The sequence below is a fragment of the Amphibalanus amphitrite genome, unplaced genomic scaffold (genome assembly GCF_019059575.1).
Source record: "Amphibalanus amphitrite isolate SeventyFive unplaced genomic scaffold, NRLGWU_Aamphi_draft 000060F_arrow, whole genome shotgun sequence".
NCBI lineage: Eukaryota > Metazoa > Arthropoda > Thecostraca > Balanomorpha > Balanidae > Amphibalanus > Amphibalanus amphitrite.
In genome coordinates, this window is record NW_024881556.1 from 615,854 (window position 1) to 631,562 (window position 15,709).

Below are 15,709 nucleotides of genomic sequence, written 5' to 3' on the forward strand. Positions count from 1 at the left end.
TAAAGAATTTATAGCAACTAATAGTGTGTAAGAAATATAATTATGCATGGGCGACAGTTTGCTCGAGTCTCGACGGTAAAGACAGGAACTTTTACAAGGCTGGCGGCCCAGGCAAATGATTTTATCGCCAGGAATCCTCAGGTGGATTTCACGTCGGGTACCTTTATCTCTTTTAAATCATTCGTCGTGGTCCACTGCAGGAACATGCCTTTGAGAACCGTGCCTTAGAGATTTTAAAGTTTATTTGTTGTGACCATCTGAGGCCCGACTCGGTGACAACCCGCTCGTGTCAGTGCTGCTGTGTATTAGAAAATAAAAACAGGCATGATGGACTGAAGGTAAACAAAATATAACATAAATGAGTTGGTGTCTGAGACAGGTCGACGCAGGTGTTCCGAATGGTTTGAGCTCGTCACAGTCTAGCAGGTCATTTCTGGCAGTTGGCACTGTGCCAAACTAGGTATCCTGCAACACAAGAGAACACTATTTCAACCATTCGGCCTATCTGAATCTCTACACGCTATACAAACGGTTAACAATACATTGGCTCTCATGAATACATACATCTGGTCATAATCATATATAATATTCATCATAATCTCACCACTGGCCCTTCCGCGGCCACGCGTAGGCTCAAAAGAAAGAAAATGCGCAGCTGACGCGTGTCCGTAACACGAAAATACACTTATTGCGCGCGAGTTTCGTTTACGCCGCGATACAGTGCAACTAAATTATAAGCGCCGCAGGACAGTGCTACTAAATCATTATCGCGTGTCACAACACCCTCCCCCGCCAGTGTTCACACACGGGAACACGATATCGACCTGAGTCCAACAAATGCTTCCGAGAGCGGTGGGACAAATCACAGCGATCGACACAGCCAGCTAACACTTCTTCGGAGAGCTCTGTAGAGGCAGTCGGTTGACCTGTACGGTTGACCCTGCAGTCATCAGGAGCAGAGTCGGCAGCTCACAGCGGTCCATCCACGGTACTGGAATCAGCGAGCCTTGAGGCAACATTCCACTAGTCTCAACTTCATACACACTGGTATGCTAACTCAGCAGGCGTCGCTGTCTGAACGCAATAACTAAACGCATCACTTAATCACGAGTAACATATTCACTGAGCGCGGCGAGTCGATCACAGATTACGCGAACACGGGTGAAACACCGGATTGTCTCAATCACTGAGATTAGTCTCTCTTCTTCACCGGAATGCAGTGTACGACGGACACTGACGGGCAGCAGTCGCGTCTCCGGCGTCTCTCTGAACAAGACCGATACCGCCACCGGTTCAGCGGCTCGGGCGCCGCCCACAACCAGGCGGCCCGGGTATCACCAGCAGCAGGGCGCGGCGGCCGCAGCGCGCGGGCGCCGGAGGCAGCAGGTGAGTAGCAGCGACAGCAGCGCACGACGAGCCGGCGGCAGCAGCGCGCGCCGGGCCAGCCGGCAGCAAGCAGCGACAGCAGCGCACGACGAGCCGGCGGCAGCAGCGCGCGCCGGGCCAGCCGGCAGCAGGGCGCGACGGGCGCAGCGCGCCGGCGCCGGAGGCAGCAGGTGAGCAGCAGCGACAGCAGCGCACGACGAGCCGGCGGCAGCAGCGCGCGCCGGGCCAGCCGGCAGCAGCGCGCGCCGGGCGCCATCAGTGACGGGCCGGCACACACGCCACCAGTCGCCGGGCGTCATCAGCGCCCTCTAGTAGACACAGCTTGTGTGCGGGTCTGGTGAAGGTGCCGCTGCGAGTCTTGACTTCGGCTGATCGGACTCGCCCGTCCGATCCCGGGAAGACTTTGATGATCCGGCCCAGAGGCCAGTCACCTCTTGGAGTGTTGTAGGTGTCTGCCATCAGCACGACATCACCTTCTTGCAGATTTCTGCTCTCTTGTCTCCATTTCTTTCTGTCAGCCAGAAATGGTAGGTATTTCCGGCGCCATCTGGTCCACAGATGGTCAGCCAGGATCTGTGTCTGTCTCCATCGTCGTCGTCCGATCAGGTCACTGTCATTGAAGACTCCTGGAGGTAGTCCTTCTCGAGCGTCAGTAGCACCCAGCAGAAAGTGGTTGGGTGTTAGTGGTTCTGGATCTTGTGGGTCGCTACTTACGTAGGTGAGAGGGCGGCCATTCACCATGAACTCTACTTCAGCCAGGGCGGTGAGAAGAACGTCCTCGGAGACGCACTGGTTGCCGAGCACTACTCTGAGGGCTCGTTTGACGGTCGCAACCAGGCGCTCCCACGAGCCTCCCATGTGAGGAGCTGCAGGCGGGAGGAACACCCACTTGATGTTGCTCTGACTTAGCGTGTCGGTGATGTGTTCTTGATTCCAGCGTTTGATCTGGTCCCGGAGTTCTCTTTCACCTTCAACTATGCTAGTCCCATTGTCGGAGTAGATCGTTTGAGGCTTGCCTCTGCGAGCGATGAACCGTCTCAATGCCATCAAGAAGCATTCAGCGTCCATTGAGACGGTCATCTCCAGGTGCACGGCTCTGGTTGCGAGGCAGGTAAGCAGTAAGACGTACCTCTTTTCCGTCTTGCGGAACTTCTTCACTGTCAGTGGGCCGAGATAGTCTAGACCCACTGTGCTGAAAGGCCGTCTCATGTCAAACCTCGCCTCTGGCAGGTCAGCCATCCTGGGTGGCTGAGGGGTGGCTCTGCGGTTACGGCAGAACGCACACTTCTGTAGCTGCTTCTTGACTGTAGATCTCATCTTCTCCACCCAGTACTTGGTTCGAACTTCACAGAGAGTTAGTTCCAAACCGGAGTGAAGAACTCGCTTGTGCGCGTCTGTGATGATCAGTCTGGTGATCTCGCTGTCAGCTTGCAGTATGACTGGGTGGCGCGTGGGCTCCGCCAGCGGAGCCTGGCCGAGGCGGCCTCCCACTCTCAGCAGTCCACGGCTGTCATGGAAGGGTGACAGGTGGGAGAAGTGCTGAGGTGATGAGAACCGCGGTTTTCTCTGCTCTGCTCTCAGAATGCAGAGTTCAGCTGCCTCGATCTCTGCACTTTGCAGAGGTCCACTAGTCCCTGCTGTCCCAGAGACCTTACTTCTTGCGTTCTTGATGAAACGTTGCATCCACGCAACGACGCGGCGGAACTTCAGCCATGATGAGAACCGCGCTGGATCTGGAATTGCTGAATCAGTAGGTAGCTCTTGAGTCTGGACGCGACTTGCCGCTTGCAGCGTACAGACGGTTGGTCGCTTGAGCTCTTTGCAGTCTGCACTGAGCTCTCCTGCGTCGCTCTGTGGAGGCCAGAGCTCTTCACTGTGTCTGAGGAATGGCGGGCCGTCCCACCAGTCTTCCTCCTTGAGTGTCGACAGAGATTGACCTCTGGAGCATAGGTCTGCCGGGTTCTCTGTCCCTGGAACATGGAACCACTGTTCTGGGCTCGTAGACTCGTGGATCTCGGATACACGATTAGCCACAAACGTGTGGTATCTTCGACTCTCGTTCTTCAGCATCTGCAACACGACGCGGCTGTCCGTCCAGAAGCAGATTCTGGTGAAGTTGTAGTCGATCTCTTTCTTGATGGTGGTAGCCACTCTGGTTGCCAGTACGGCACCTTGAAGTTCGAGACGAACTATGGAGAGCTGTCTCAGCGGAGCCAGTCTCGAGCGGGCCATGACGAACTGACAGTAGCTGGTACCATGCGACAGCACTCTGACGTAGGCTATCGCGCCGAAGGCGTGCTCGGAGGCGTCACTGAAGAGATGTAGCTCGTACTGAGCTTCTGACTCCTGACCCTGAGCGCGATACCATCTCGGGATACGGACTTCTTCCACGTACTTGAGGTCTTCTTGCCAGCGGATCCAGCTGCGGAGCTCGTCTCCGGTCAGAGGCTCATCCCAGTCGAACTTCTCTCGCCAGAGGTCCTGGATCAGCTTCTTGGCGAGTAGAGTGAAGGGTGTCAGCATCCCCAGGGGATCATACACTGAGGCAGCTTGCTTCAACACCCCTCTCTTCGTGGCAGGTACTGAGAGTCGGCTGATCTTGACGGAGATTGTGTCGTCCTCTGGGATCCACTTGCATCCCAGCACTGTGCAGTACGGGTTCCCTGGAGAGCGGTCTTCTTCTTTCAGTACTCCCCGTTCTTGGTCTGGAACGTCTGACAGCACTGTCTTCTCACTACTAACCCACTTCGTCAGATTGAAGCCCCCGTGGGTCAGCAGACTTGTCACTTCTGTCTTCATGATTCTGGCTGCTTCTACGGACGCTTCAGACTTCACAAAGTCGTCCATATAGAAGCTAGTTGACACTGCTTCTTTGGCGATCAGAGATTCCGCTGTCCCTGAACAGCCATCTTCTGCTGTTTTCTGTAGGACATAGTTCGCGATAGCAGGACTGCATTTCGCACCGAAGATCGCGACGAGCATGCGGTACATGTCAGGCTCTCGCGACGAGTCGAGGTCACGCCACAAGAAGCTCAGTGCTGGCTGGTCTTGTTCACGGATCTGGATCTGGTGAAACATCTGTGTGATGTCGGCCACGATCGCGACTTTCTCCTGTCTGAAGCGAAGAAGAATCCCGACCAGATTCTGGAGGAGGTCTGGGCCCCTCATCAGCTCGCTGTTGAGAGACACGCCCAGATGGGAGGCTGCTGCGTCGAAGACCACTCTCAGCTTGGGTTTGTTGGGGTTGACTACAGCGTGATGAGGAAGTAGCCAGAGCTTCTCATGCGGTTTCTCAGCTTCTTCCCTGGGCAGCTTTCGTGCGTGACCGGCGTTGACATACGCTCGGATCGCCGCTCCGTAGGCTTCAGCTTTCTTGGGATCCCGCATCAGGCTCTTCTCCAGCTTCTTGAGTCTCCCCATGGCGGTGCACACAGCCGCTATTTGAGTTCGGAAGTGGCCAAAATGTGATAACTCGTTAACCAGTTGACATTTTGCCAACGAATTTTTATTATATGTGAAGTAAACCTTGAGGTCACGTATGGAAACGTATGAGCATCCTGCTGATCCAGCATTGCCGTAAAAAATATTTTTGCTTGTAATCCGCGGATGACGGGTATATCCCATAACGTGGGTGACTCGGGAGGGGATTCCGCATAGCTTCCCTGCTGTCTTCGAAACTACTCGTTCAATACTAAAAATTCAAACGGCTTCTGATAGGAATAGCTGACAAACGAAACCTAACTTTGTCACGAAAGGTCATGGAAAGGTCATGGGTCAGAAAAGGTCATGGAAAAGGTCATGGAAGGAAATGTATACCTCATGCGACACATCTTTTATGGTCCATTTCGGCAAATGCATCTAAAAATGATGTCATCTGGGTCGTCCGATTCGTAACTATTTCCATTCGACAAATGAAGGTCAGGTCACGGCGAGGTCAAAAAGGTCAAATTTTGAAGTTGAACATTCTCAACAAAAAAGATGTGCATCGGATGCAATTTGAGCTATGGAACACGATGATACTATTCGTTTTGGTTTTCGATGTCAAGAACGTACTGAAATTGCCTTTGCAATATCGAAAATTGTGATTAACCGAACTACGGTAAAATGCAAAAGCCGATAACATTGCCATTTCTGAAGATATCTAACTGAAACCTTCCAAAAGCAATGCAAATGTTACATACAAAAGCCAATAAGGTTCATTCTGGTCGATGGCTGCTCCCCAAAACTCTGAATGTTATCAACCATATCGGACATTCTTACCATGTTCTGTTGGCTGGATGTCTTTTTGATTTATTGAATTTGATCAGACTACATTCAGTTAAGACGACGTACATTTATTGGTCACCAGAAAGTATACCCACAAGTCAATCGACAATCGACAACCAACAAATGCAATCGACACGAGCGTCGAGCACCCCCCCCCCCCCCGCACAAGCAACTGCCGGGGCGATTAGACGGACCGCGGCCGCGCTCCTCTCTCGCAGCTGATTGGTCAGCTGCCGAACCGCACGGACGTCAGCTGCACGGCCGCCGCCCGGCCGACCTGACCGGGGTCGGCCGGGCGGCGACCTAGCGTCACTAGAACTGCAATAACTTTTGCCGGCAGTGTGATGCCGACCTAATTTTTTCAGCAAATGAATCACAATTGTACGGTATATGTTATGGACGTTGTCTCGATGTGAAGCACGCTGTGCGTTTTTTGGTAGGTCCATGTAAATATTGAAATCCTCAAGCCCTTCTGCTTTGTGCAAGTGTGCAACAATTAGCTTACAATAACTGAGTGGGAAGTTTTTTAGATGCACTTTTGTTACCAATGGATTCCGCACATTCTCCCCTTTCAGCTGATATCTTACTTACGCATCTTCAAGCAAAGAATATGCAGGAGACTCGTCAACATTTACATGAAAATCGCAGCACAAGTTCGGTCTCACGGAGCAAAACAAAACGGTGTACTTTGGGAGCCCATCAATCTGTGCCAGAATGAGTAATATTTTTTCTGGATGATATTTCATACAGTCTGATCAATTTACGACCAGAAAATGTGAGAAAAGCACGCTTTAAAATTTGTCGAAAATTAGGGTATTGGCCAATTCTGAACCCGGATAGCGGCTGTGTGCGGTGGCTTGGTTTTCCGGCATCTTGACGTCTTCATTCTTCCACAGGAGGCCGGACTCGTATCGGTTCTCTCCTCTCTTGACGGTGTCGTTCAGGATTTTGATGCTCCGCTGATCTTCTGCAGACGATTCGTTCACGTCACAACGCGTGCCGAACGCCTCTGTGGTCCACCACTCCTCTACTTGCTGCCGGAGGAGGAACATGACTTGTCGATGGTTTGTCGAAGCAGGAGTGAAGCCGGCGATGGTGCCTGTCAGGGACCAACCGAAGGCCGTTCGGACTGCTACCGGCTCTCCGGCGCTGCCGATCCTCGCCTCTCTCTGTAGCACTGCTTCCAGTACATTTGCACCCAGGAGAATCTCTACGGTCCCTCTGGTGCAATCTGGTAGTTGCAGTCCGTGGAGGTGCCTCCACTTCTCCCAGTTTCTGATCTTGTTAGGGATTTCTTGGACGCGCACGTTAACTCTTGGCACCGAGAAGGCTTCAGGGACGAAGATCTTGCAGTGAGGGTCTTCCCCAGCACAGAGAGGACTCAGAGTCAGCTGACCTCGGGTGGTCCTTCTGGTGCTTCCCCGACCTTCTACGTTCTCGATGCAGAGTTGCTGTTGATCTCCGGTTAGGTTAGCATCACGGACGAGCTGGTCTGACACGAGGCTGGTCTGTGACCCTGGATCGAGTAGCGCCAGCGTGTCTCGGTAACCGTCCTCGGTGTGAACGCGCACAGGTACCACCTGCAGCAACGTCACGCTCTCCGAGATCCGCTCCCGCTCTGTGACTGCGGCCACGACTCTGTGCTCGTTGTCTCTCGCTGGTGATGTCACTCGTTTGCTGCCATGCAGCAGCTGATGGTGCTTCATCATGCACCCGTCGATTCCACAGTCTCTCTTGAACGCGCAGGTCTTGATCCGATGTCCTCTCTTGAGGCACACGAAGCAGGTGCCTGTCCTCAGCACGAGTTGAGCTCGCCGATCAGCGTCCAGTTCTTGGAATGCTGGACACTCCTTCAGTGGGTGAGCTCCTTCACAGCACACACAGTGCTGCGTCTGGCTCGTGCTGGTGGTTCCTGTGGTCAGTGTAGCTCGCGTCTCTGATACTGGTTTCTGTCTTGGGGCTTTCTGCGCTGCACCTGGGCCTGGGATCCAACCTCCTTGCCTTCGGTCTTGGCGTGTCAGAGTCACTGAAGCCAGCTTCTGGGTGATCCTGACCTGCTTGGCAAGCCACTGGTCGAACTCTGTCAGCGAAGCACGGCGAGGCTCCATCTCCACTGCATGTTCACTCCACGCATACTTCATGTCCTGTGGCAACTTCTCGATCACTCTGCGCAGGTTCTCTGTACTATGGAGGTCTCCGTCATACTCAAGATTCTGCAGAACTGTCACTGCAGAGTGCACGGCTGAGTGGAATCGCTCCAGTCCCTGCAGGTCTTGGTTTGAAGAAGGTGATGGACTTCTGAAGATCGCCTTCATGTTCTCCTGCACGATGTCTTCTTTCTTACCGAAGCGGTCTTCAAGCGCTCTCAAAGCATCTTCATAGAGCCGTCCTTCATAGAACATGCCGCTGATGATCTGTTGAGCTGGTCCTGCAACGGCACTCTGGAGGTGGACCATCTTCTCTGTAGAGTTTAGGGGCTGGTCATGGACGAGGGTTCGGTAGAGAGCATACCACTTGGGCCACTCCCCAGGACTACCACTGAACTTGGGTAGTGTGATGCGTGGGAGACTCCTCAGGAACAACGGTTCAGGCTGCTGTGACTGTGAGGCATGGGTACTCTTCCCTGTCTCTGTGCGATGAGCCTGGTCTGCAGTGGCTGCCGCTTCACCATCGAAGTCTTTCCTCCGGTCCCAGTTCAGGTCGTCCTCTGCTGCTGCGGTCAACCGAACCTCCAACTTGACCAGGTCTTCAGCTTCCTTTGCAGACTGCAACTCATTGTTCCTCTTGAGTTCTTGCTCTTCTCTCTCCCGTTGTTGCCTCTGTTGCAATATCTGTAGTTCTTGCTGTTTTAGCTGGAGGGCTACTTCCGCTTTCCTGACAGCTCCTGAGGCCTGAGACTTCTCAGCATCTGAAGCCACCGAGGGTGGCTCACCTTGCCTTGACTTGAGATAGCCCTGAGCTCGCTCGTATGCATCATCATACTGCTTTGTTGCCGAGGTTATGTATTCATCCGCCTCTTGTAGTAGCTCCTTATCCTCTGGTACTGACATCTTTAGTTCATCATTCACTTCTTCAACACATTGCAGAGCATCATCGAGTTCCTTCATCATGGCCATTAGTTGTGTGCGGGAACCTCGACTGCTGATGAGGACAGACACCCGCCTTCTTACTCTGGTAAGCCTGCACAACATCTGGCCACGCTTCTGCTTCAGGCGACTCGTTGTCGAAGACATGATGAATTCTGGTGGTCTGTGTGTGTGCTTATTCTGATGTGATGTAACAAATGTTAGGATATATACAATGTATCAGGACTGAAATTGTGTCAGAATCTAGTATTTCATACTGAGACAGAAGGGAAAGGATCTGGTACTTCAGGATTGACATGTGAAAAATAACATGACATCTGACGTGAAACTGTCACTCCGAAACTGCATCTTGAAACTGTCATTCAGAATTGACTTGCGTAACTGACATACAATTCTGACATCTTGAAACTGCTTGAAAGCTTCATTCGGAACTGTGACCATCTGAGGCCCGACTCGGTGACAACCCGCTCGTGTCAGTGCTGCTGTGTATTAGAAAATAAAAACAGGCATGATGGACTGAAGGTAAACAAAATATAACATAAATGAGTTGGTGTCTGAGACAGGTCGACGCAGGTGTTCCGAATGGTTTGAGCTCGTCACAGTCTAGCAGGTCATTTCTGGCAGTTGGCACTGTGCCAAACTAGGTATCCTGCAACACAAGAGAACACTATTTCAACCATTCGGCCTATCTGAATCTCTACACGCTATACAAACGGTTAACAATACATTGGCTCTCATGAATACATACATCTGGTCATGATCATATACAATATTCATCATAATCTCACCACTGGCCCTTCCGCGGCCACGCGTAGGCTCAAAAGAAAGAAAATGCGCAGCTGACGCGTGTCCGTAACACGAAAATACACTTATTGCGCGCGAGTTTCGTTTACGCCGCGATACAGTGCAACTAAATTATAAGCGCCGCAGGACAGTGCTACTAAATCATTATCGCGTGTCACAACATTTGTACTTTTCCTATTCTTATTGTTTTTTTCTTTTAATTTAATTTTATTTTTACTGTGTACTTTTATATTATATCTTATTATTTAATGGATCTCTTTCATGGATCTCTGTATTTTTAAGTGTCATCTAATTGCGAATGAGTGCGTGTCTTCGGGTTAGTGTATACCTTGTGTGTGTATTTTATGTTGTGGTATGACTTCGCCTGTTAATGGGCCATGAGCCTGTTGGCGATTTATTTGAATAAATAAATAAATAAAATAAATAAATGGGTCTGCCAGGAAGATGAAAATTATCAGCACTCGTGCCATCTTTTCACTCAGGACAACGGTCATCAAATTCGCCGGTGAAAATTAGCTCCCGACCTAAAAACGGATTGCAAAACTTGATAAAAGGCACGGCAATTTCTTGCCGCCGACGCGATGGGATTGGAACCCGCGATCTCAATCTTGTTAGAGAGCTCAAAAGTCATTTTCACGTGCGACCTTCCCGCTTTGCAAATCAAAGTTCTCATATCGATAGAAAACCCTGCATCGATAGTACATTTAGATCGAGCATACCAAATATTTAAGCCACCAGTGACGTCATCAACGTGTCCGAGCATTGTGGGTAATCTCGCGTAAATGGTGTATGCATTCGGGCCCAAACAATGCCTCAACCTTGGTTGTTTACAACAGAAAGCTGTTGGTGACGCCTGCCCCACCGTTACCGAAATCAGTGCAACCATTTGTGACTGGGAACGAAAAAAAAAATTATAAACAAGAAACAAGGGGCACTTTTCGCCCCCTTCCCGCAAAAACGGTAAGAGGCTTATTTCGGTCAGAGCTCAGGCCAATCTCTAAGTGGTCACTTATTTCTTAAAAGGGTCTTTACGGGCCTCTAAGGGCCAATTCCGACTTTTGATGATCACATCGGCATTTGATCCAGTCAGTTGCTGAAAACTGAATATACATAATATATTGATCTCTACAGGCGTTATGGCTTATGCAATATGCAGACAGAACGGATCCAGCTCAGAGTTTTTTTTTTGGGGGGGGGGCAAACCATAACAATTTATCGGTTCTTTCCATGCCTCGTCCATAGGCGTAATGTTAAAATTATGCCGTTTGGGAGGGACAAATGCCCATTTTGCCCCCCCCCCCCGGATCCGCCACTGTATGCAGACGCTTGGTATCCCTCACTTATCCCTCATTGGGGGCTCTGGCGGGCTCCTGAGGGCCCACGTCTATCTCCAGGAACCCTAGACGGGCTCCTTTGGGTCCTTTCAGTTCACTATAACATAAAAAGTCTCCACTTGAGTCCTATACATCTGAGGGCGCACCCAGACGTCTGAGGTACCCACCTGCAGCTCCAATGGTCTCTTACACTGGCGGATCCGGGGAGAGGGCATTTAGGGTCATCCCCTCAGGCTTAAAGTGGCCCGTTTGCCCCCTCCCCCAAACGATAATGAAACAGGGTTCAATCAGTGCGTGGCCCAGGAGCCGAGTTAGACAGGGGGTGTTTTACCACCTCCCGGCCCGCAAAGGTGGCGCCAAGCACCGACCTGGAGCGGGTGAACTGGTCGACGAAAGCAATGTAAAGTGTTAACAAAGTGATATGAAGGCATGGGTCGGGTGGGCTACCATTTCTGTTTTTTTTTTTTCATTTTAGTTAAAACCAGGCACGTACCCAGGATTTCGCCCAGGAGGGGGCCACCTGCTTTCGTAGGGGCCCACCACAGTGTATAGGGCCCCCCAGGTTCCCCGGGGGCCCCCGGGAGTCATGAAGAACCTTTCGATGGTGGGGGGGGGGGGGGCATAGTGGGTCCGGTCTCTCCTGCAGACGTAGGTGATAAAACGCCACGTGTGTGGGAAAACGCAATTCAGTTCTTTACAACCTAATGTAGCATTTGGTTGTGATTTCTCGCGTTCAACTTCATCAAAGTCAATTAAAACGGTCTCTGTAACGGTCTAAGCCTTGAGAAAATGTGGAAAATTGGAAAGTAAAAATAATTTTGCTTGAGGATTGTGCATGAAACGCACGGCATTTTATGAGCGAGCGCCTCAATTACTGAACATCCTCCAATTCCGGATATGTAGGTATATAATATAATAGTGGGGAATAAATGTCTCGTTATCGGAATTCCACTATCTGGCAACTAGCCCTATGTAAACGCGGCTATTATATGTTTCACTAGGAATCGAGCGCAATTGTACTTTTAGCCAGAAAATAAATGCTTGGGTAATTCTGGGACACTGGTGTCACTGGTTAAAACAAATATTCATCGCGTCAGGGCTGTGACGAAAAATAAGAGGCCTAAATCCGATGAAAAAACAGGATTTGGGAATTAGGGATACCCTATAGGTGTGGCTCCTGCATGAGTTGCCCCGCCCCCCCCCCCACCCCCACCCAAAAAAGCGCAAGCTTGATCCGTCAGTGTAAATAGTGGAGGTATGGTGGAAAATGCTTATGTATGGTGTCGCCGACTCGCCATTACCCCGCCCTCATCTGCATACACTCGCAAACTAATGTCGAGACCAGTCGAGACTGTTCAGCGCCGCGGCGTCACCTATAGGGAGTTGTTAGAACTGCTGGTTGGTTGGGCGGCCGCTGCGGCGGAGCGCCGGGCGGCAGGTGTCGCTCAGACCCGGCCGCCGCTCGCCGGACCGGACCGGACCGGACCGCGGACCGCCTGCCTCACTCAGTGCGGCGCCGAGTGGTCCCGTGAGGAGGTGCCGCTGGTGGTGCTCGCCGTCACCCGTCCGCCCTGCCGCCGTCAAATACAGGTCAGTGGTCGCCAGTGGCGCAGAGCAGGCTACAACGTCACGGCGTGCGATGGCCGTACACCTATCTGTAACACTACGCGTCCAACACACCATGTGCCGTATGTAACACTATCTGTAACACTACGTGTCCAAAGTGTAGCCGGCACTCGCTGCTAATCAATAAGTTGTATTTCGTTGGGATGGAGGGGGGGGGGGGTCATAGCGTCCCGCCCCATCATGTCGTTCGCATGTCAAGGCGCGCGCGCGTTTACGACCCACTGTGCAGTGTACCGACAGTTGCACACATCCAATATGGAGACGGTAACACCTTCAGTAATGCAGCCTAAAACCAATGGCACTGTGTAGCTGTGTAGGAGGTACAGAGTGTTCCGAAATAAGTGAGCCCCCTAACTAATATTGCTTATATCTCTAAAACCTATCTCCTACGATAATGAGAGACCCCTTGTTGAAAAGAACGGCCAATGTCGGTTCTAATGGGCCACCTTATGTAGCTCTGTAAGAATACGTATTACACGGAGAACGGCCAGAACAAAATGTGTTGCGAGACCGGGTGAAACACGGCGGCGGAGGTAAACGTTGGACGGCCGCTTCCGGTCTTGTGAGATATTCCACATGTATAGTGTCAATCGTTTTTACTAATCGGTTGACACTTGCCAAGCTCCAATTATTATTCGGAAACTCGGTAGCCGGTGATCATTCGGTTAGCACCTCACTTGTTTTATAGGCGGAGTTGCTTGATGAGAATCAACGAATCAAGGCTGTCCACTGTCCACTGTCCACTGTCCAGTCAAACCATACCAAACCAGCTGGGTTCACCAAACCGTACCAAACCAGCTGGGTTCACCAACCAAACCGTACCAAACCAGCTGGGTTCACCAAACCGTACCAAACCAGCTGGGTTCACCAAACCGTACCAAACCAGCTGGGTGAACACCAAACCATGCCAAACCAGGGCTCGTGATTGCGCCACCCTCACGTCACCGCTGATTTCAGGGGGCAATGTAGCTTTGTGCTAGCTTTTCGTTGCGAGATATCCGTCTTTTTCTAGCTAGGCAGACAACTATGTTCTTTCAGATCTGTAAGCCTCTAAACGAAAATAAACGGCTTGTGTAACGACTAACGAGCATCGAATACTTATATCATGAGCATATACCTATATATACTGTAATACATCAATCTTATATCGGAAGTTAACGGTCATAACGGTTTCACGCTGAAAAGATTCGCGACAGCCCTCTGGCCTGGGCTGAAGTTTTACAATAACAAATCTTTAATTTTGCAGGATCTTATAAAGTATTTATTAACTTTGACTAAGGTCATCCCCTAGGCATTCGTTGTCATGCTTATTTGCAGCAATGAACAATTGATGATGGAAGCAATAAATGATTGCTAATGACCAATTGAGGTAGGTAGGCATAGGTAAAGCCAGCACCAATTAATACCCACCTATATTTATGTTTTTAGACAACAGGCAAGGATGTTTACCGGCGGGCAGTTAAACTGCAACTGTAGCTGCAGTGAGGCTGGGGTTACTCTGTCAGCTAGCAGGGCGCCCCTGACTATCGAGGTCCACCCGAGGCACTATCTGTGAGAGGTCTGACCCACGAGTGGCTGATCTCTGGTGACCGGCGCGCCTATCAGAGCGGCGTCTGTGTACATACATACGTGCCATTGAGGTAGAGCTCCAGCGGGTGTGGGTGCTATCGGCACCGTCCACTATCTGCCACTATCGGCCGAGGGACGGCCAGCTCAGATTGGTGACCCGCCTGTCGCTCTGAATGGTGCAGACATGTTTATGTAGGTAAAGATACGCGGGCAAATGGTGGCGTGCGTATTTGTTCTTGTAAATCCAGAAGCGAACAAAAAACGTAAACAAGATTTATCATTTGTTTGGGTTCAGTAAGTCAGACAAGACAAGGTTTTACACAGGTACAGGTGTGCGCGGAGTGCGCGTTGTATCATATACTTCCTACCAGTGCATCAGAGACGGATAATACGTACAGCGTTGGACAAATGCAAACTTTCACGAGGAAGGTGCATTTAAATGCCTACCTAGATGTTTATCATTGGCCGCGTAGCTTGCAGAGTCTCTAGCTAGCTGAAAAAAGTAGGCACGTAGGTAGGCGCCACGAGCAGACAGCGACGGATGACGGGCAGTAAAGTGCCGACATGTATGTAGTGCAGAGGCGCTGCAGGGTCCGACCGGGTCCGACGGGAGAGCCACCGGGGTCCGACGGGGGAGCAGAGCGGGTCCCACCGGGGAGCAGAGCAGGTCCGACGGGGGAGTCACCGGGGTCCGACGGGGGAGCAGAGCGGGTCCGACGGGGGAGCAGAGCGGGTCCGACGGGGAGCAGAGCGGGTCCGACGGGGGAGCCACCGGGGTCCGACGGGGGAGCAGAGCGGGTCCCACCGGGGAGCAGAGCAGGTCCGACGGGGAGCAGAGCGGGTCCGACGGGGGAGCAGAGCGGGTCCGACGGGGAGCAGAGCGGGTCCGACGGGGGAGCCACCGGGTCCCACAGGGGAGCCGTGGCAGAGGAGCCGACCGGGTCAGACCAGCCTTGGGCCTGACTGAGCCGAGCCTCAGAGAAGGTGACGGACCTGTGGGCCTGCTGGCGCCGCTCCGTGGTGCTGGGAAGGGGCGCCCGCCCGCCGCCGTTAGTTGCAACTTGCAGTGTCGGCCGGGAGAGGTGCCCGCCGCCGCCGGTATGCGCAGCCGGTCGGCACTGTGGCCCCAGTGCTGTGCCGATGCTCCGTTGGACAGCAAATCGGGTGGTGGTGGGGAGGAGGAGGGGGGCTGCCGGGTCGTCGGACGCCGTGGTCGTGGCTCGTTATTTCTGACGACCGATGCACGGTATGAGCCGGGCCAAGGAAAATGGCGAACGGCTCTGACGTACGTACATACTAGGGAACATTGTAAATATCCTTGCCATAGTAACGGCTATCAAATGAAAAAAATACTAACCCACGGCATGGGAGAGCAGAAACATACTTTTGTCACGATTTTGAGGCTGGGGGGATCCATGTGATCGCAAGGCACATCGCAGTTGCGATCAAACGTAAGTTGTATCGGAGCAGATATTGGAGGGATCCATCGTATCGGAGGCTAAGTAGTTACGCAAGTTGTATCGCAAATGGTGAACATACGAAATAACTTTACGATTCTTCTCGGTCGATCGGAAGGCCGATCGTAGCGAAGTTTTACCTCTTTCTCAAGAGAAAAATATAAGAAATTTTCAAAATTTT

The 15,709-nt window shown here is 51.8% G+C and overlaps 2 protein-coding genes and 1 long non-coding RNA gene across 6 annotated transcripts in view; 1 reads left to right on the forward strand and 2 right to left on the reverse strand.

Moving 5' to 3' along the window:
- Positions 1–287: 287 nt before the first annotated feature.
- LOC122378502 lies at positions 288–4,982 on the reverse strand. The gene is made up of 2 exons (XM_043359612.1): positions 605–4,982; positions 288–465 (listed from the first exon to the last, which is right to left on the reverse strand). The coding sequence occupies exon 1, from the start codon at positions 4,804–4,806 to the stop codon at positions 1,642–1,644; it is 3,165 nt and encodes a 1,054-aa protein (XP_043215547.1). The 5' UTR covers positions 4,807–4,982; the 3' UTR covers positions 288–465; positions 605–1,641.
- Positions 4,983–9,209: 4,227 nt separating this feature from the next.
- On the reverse strand, positions 9,210–9,698 carry LOC122378503. The gene is made up of 2 exons (XR_006256031.1): positions 9,527–9,698; positions 9,210–9,387 (listed from the first exon to the last, which is right to left on the reverse strand). It is a non-coding gene; the product is annotated as an uncharacterized LOC122378503 (long non-coding RNA).
- Positions 9,699–12,323: 2,625 nt separating this feature from the next.
- LOC122378474 (echinoderm microtubule-associated protein-like 2) overlaps positions 12,324–15,709 on the forward strand; it is a 73,910-nt gene continuing 70,524 nt past the window's right edge. For 3 of the 4 annotated variants that reach the window (XM_043359570.1, XM_043359574.1, XM_043359576.1), the window contains exon 1: positions 12,364–12,466. The gene's annotated coding sequence lies outside the window, so the exon portion shown is untranslated. Of the gene's footprint in view, positions 12,467–15,709 lie in introns of all 4 variants that reach the window. The other variant, XM_043359569.1, reaches the window with a different exon arrangement.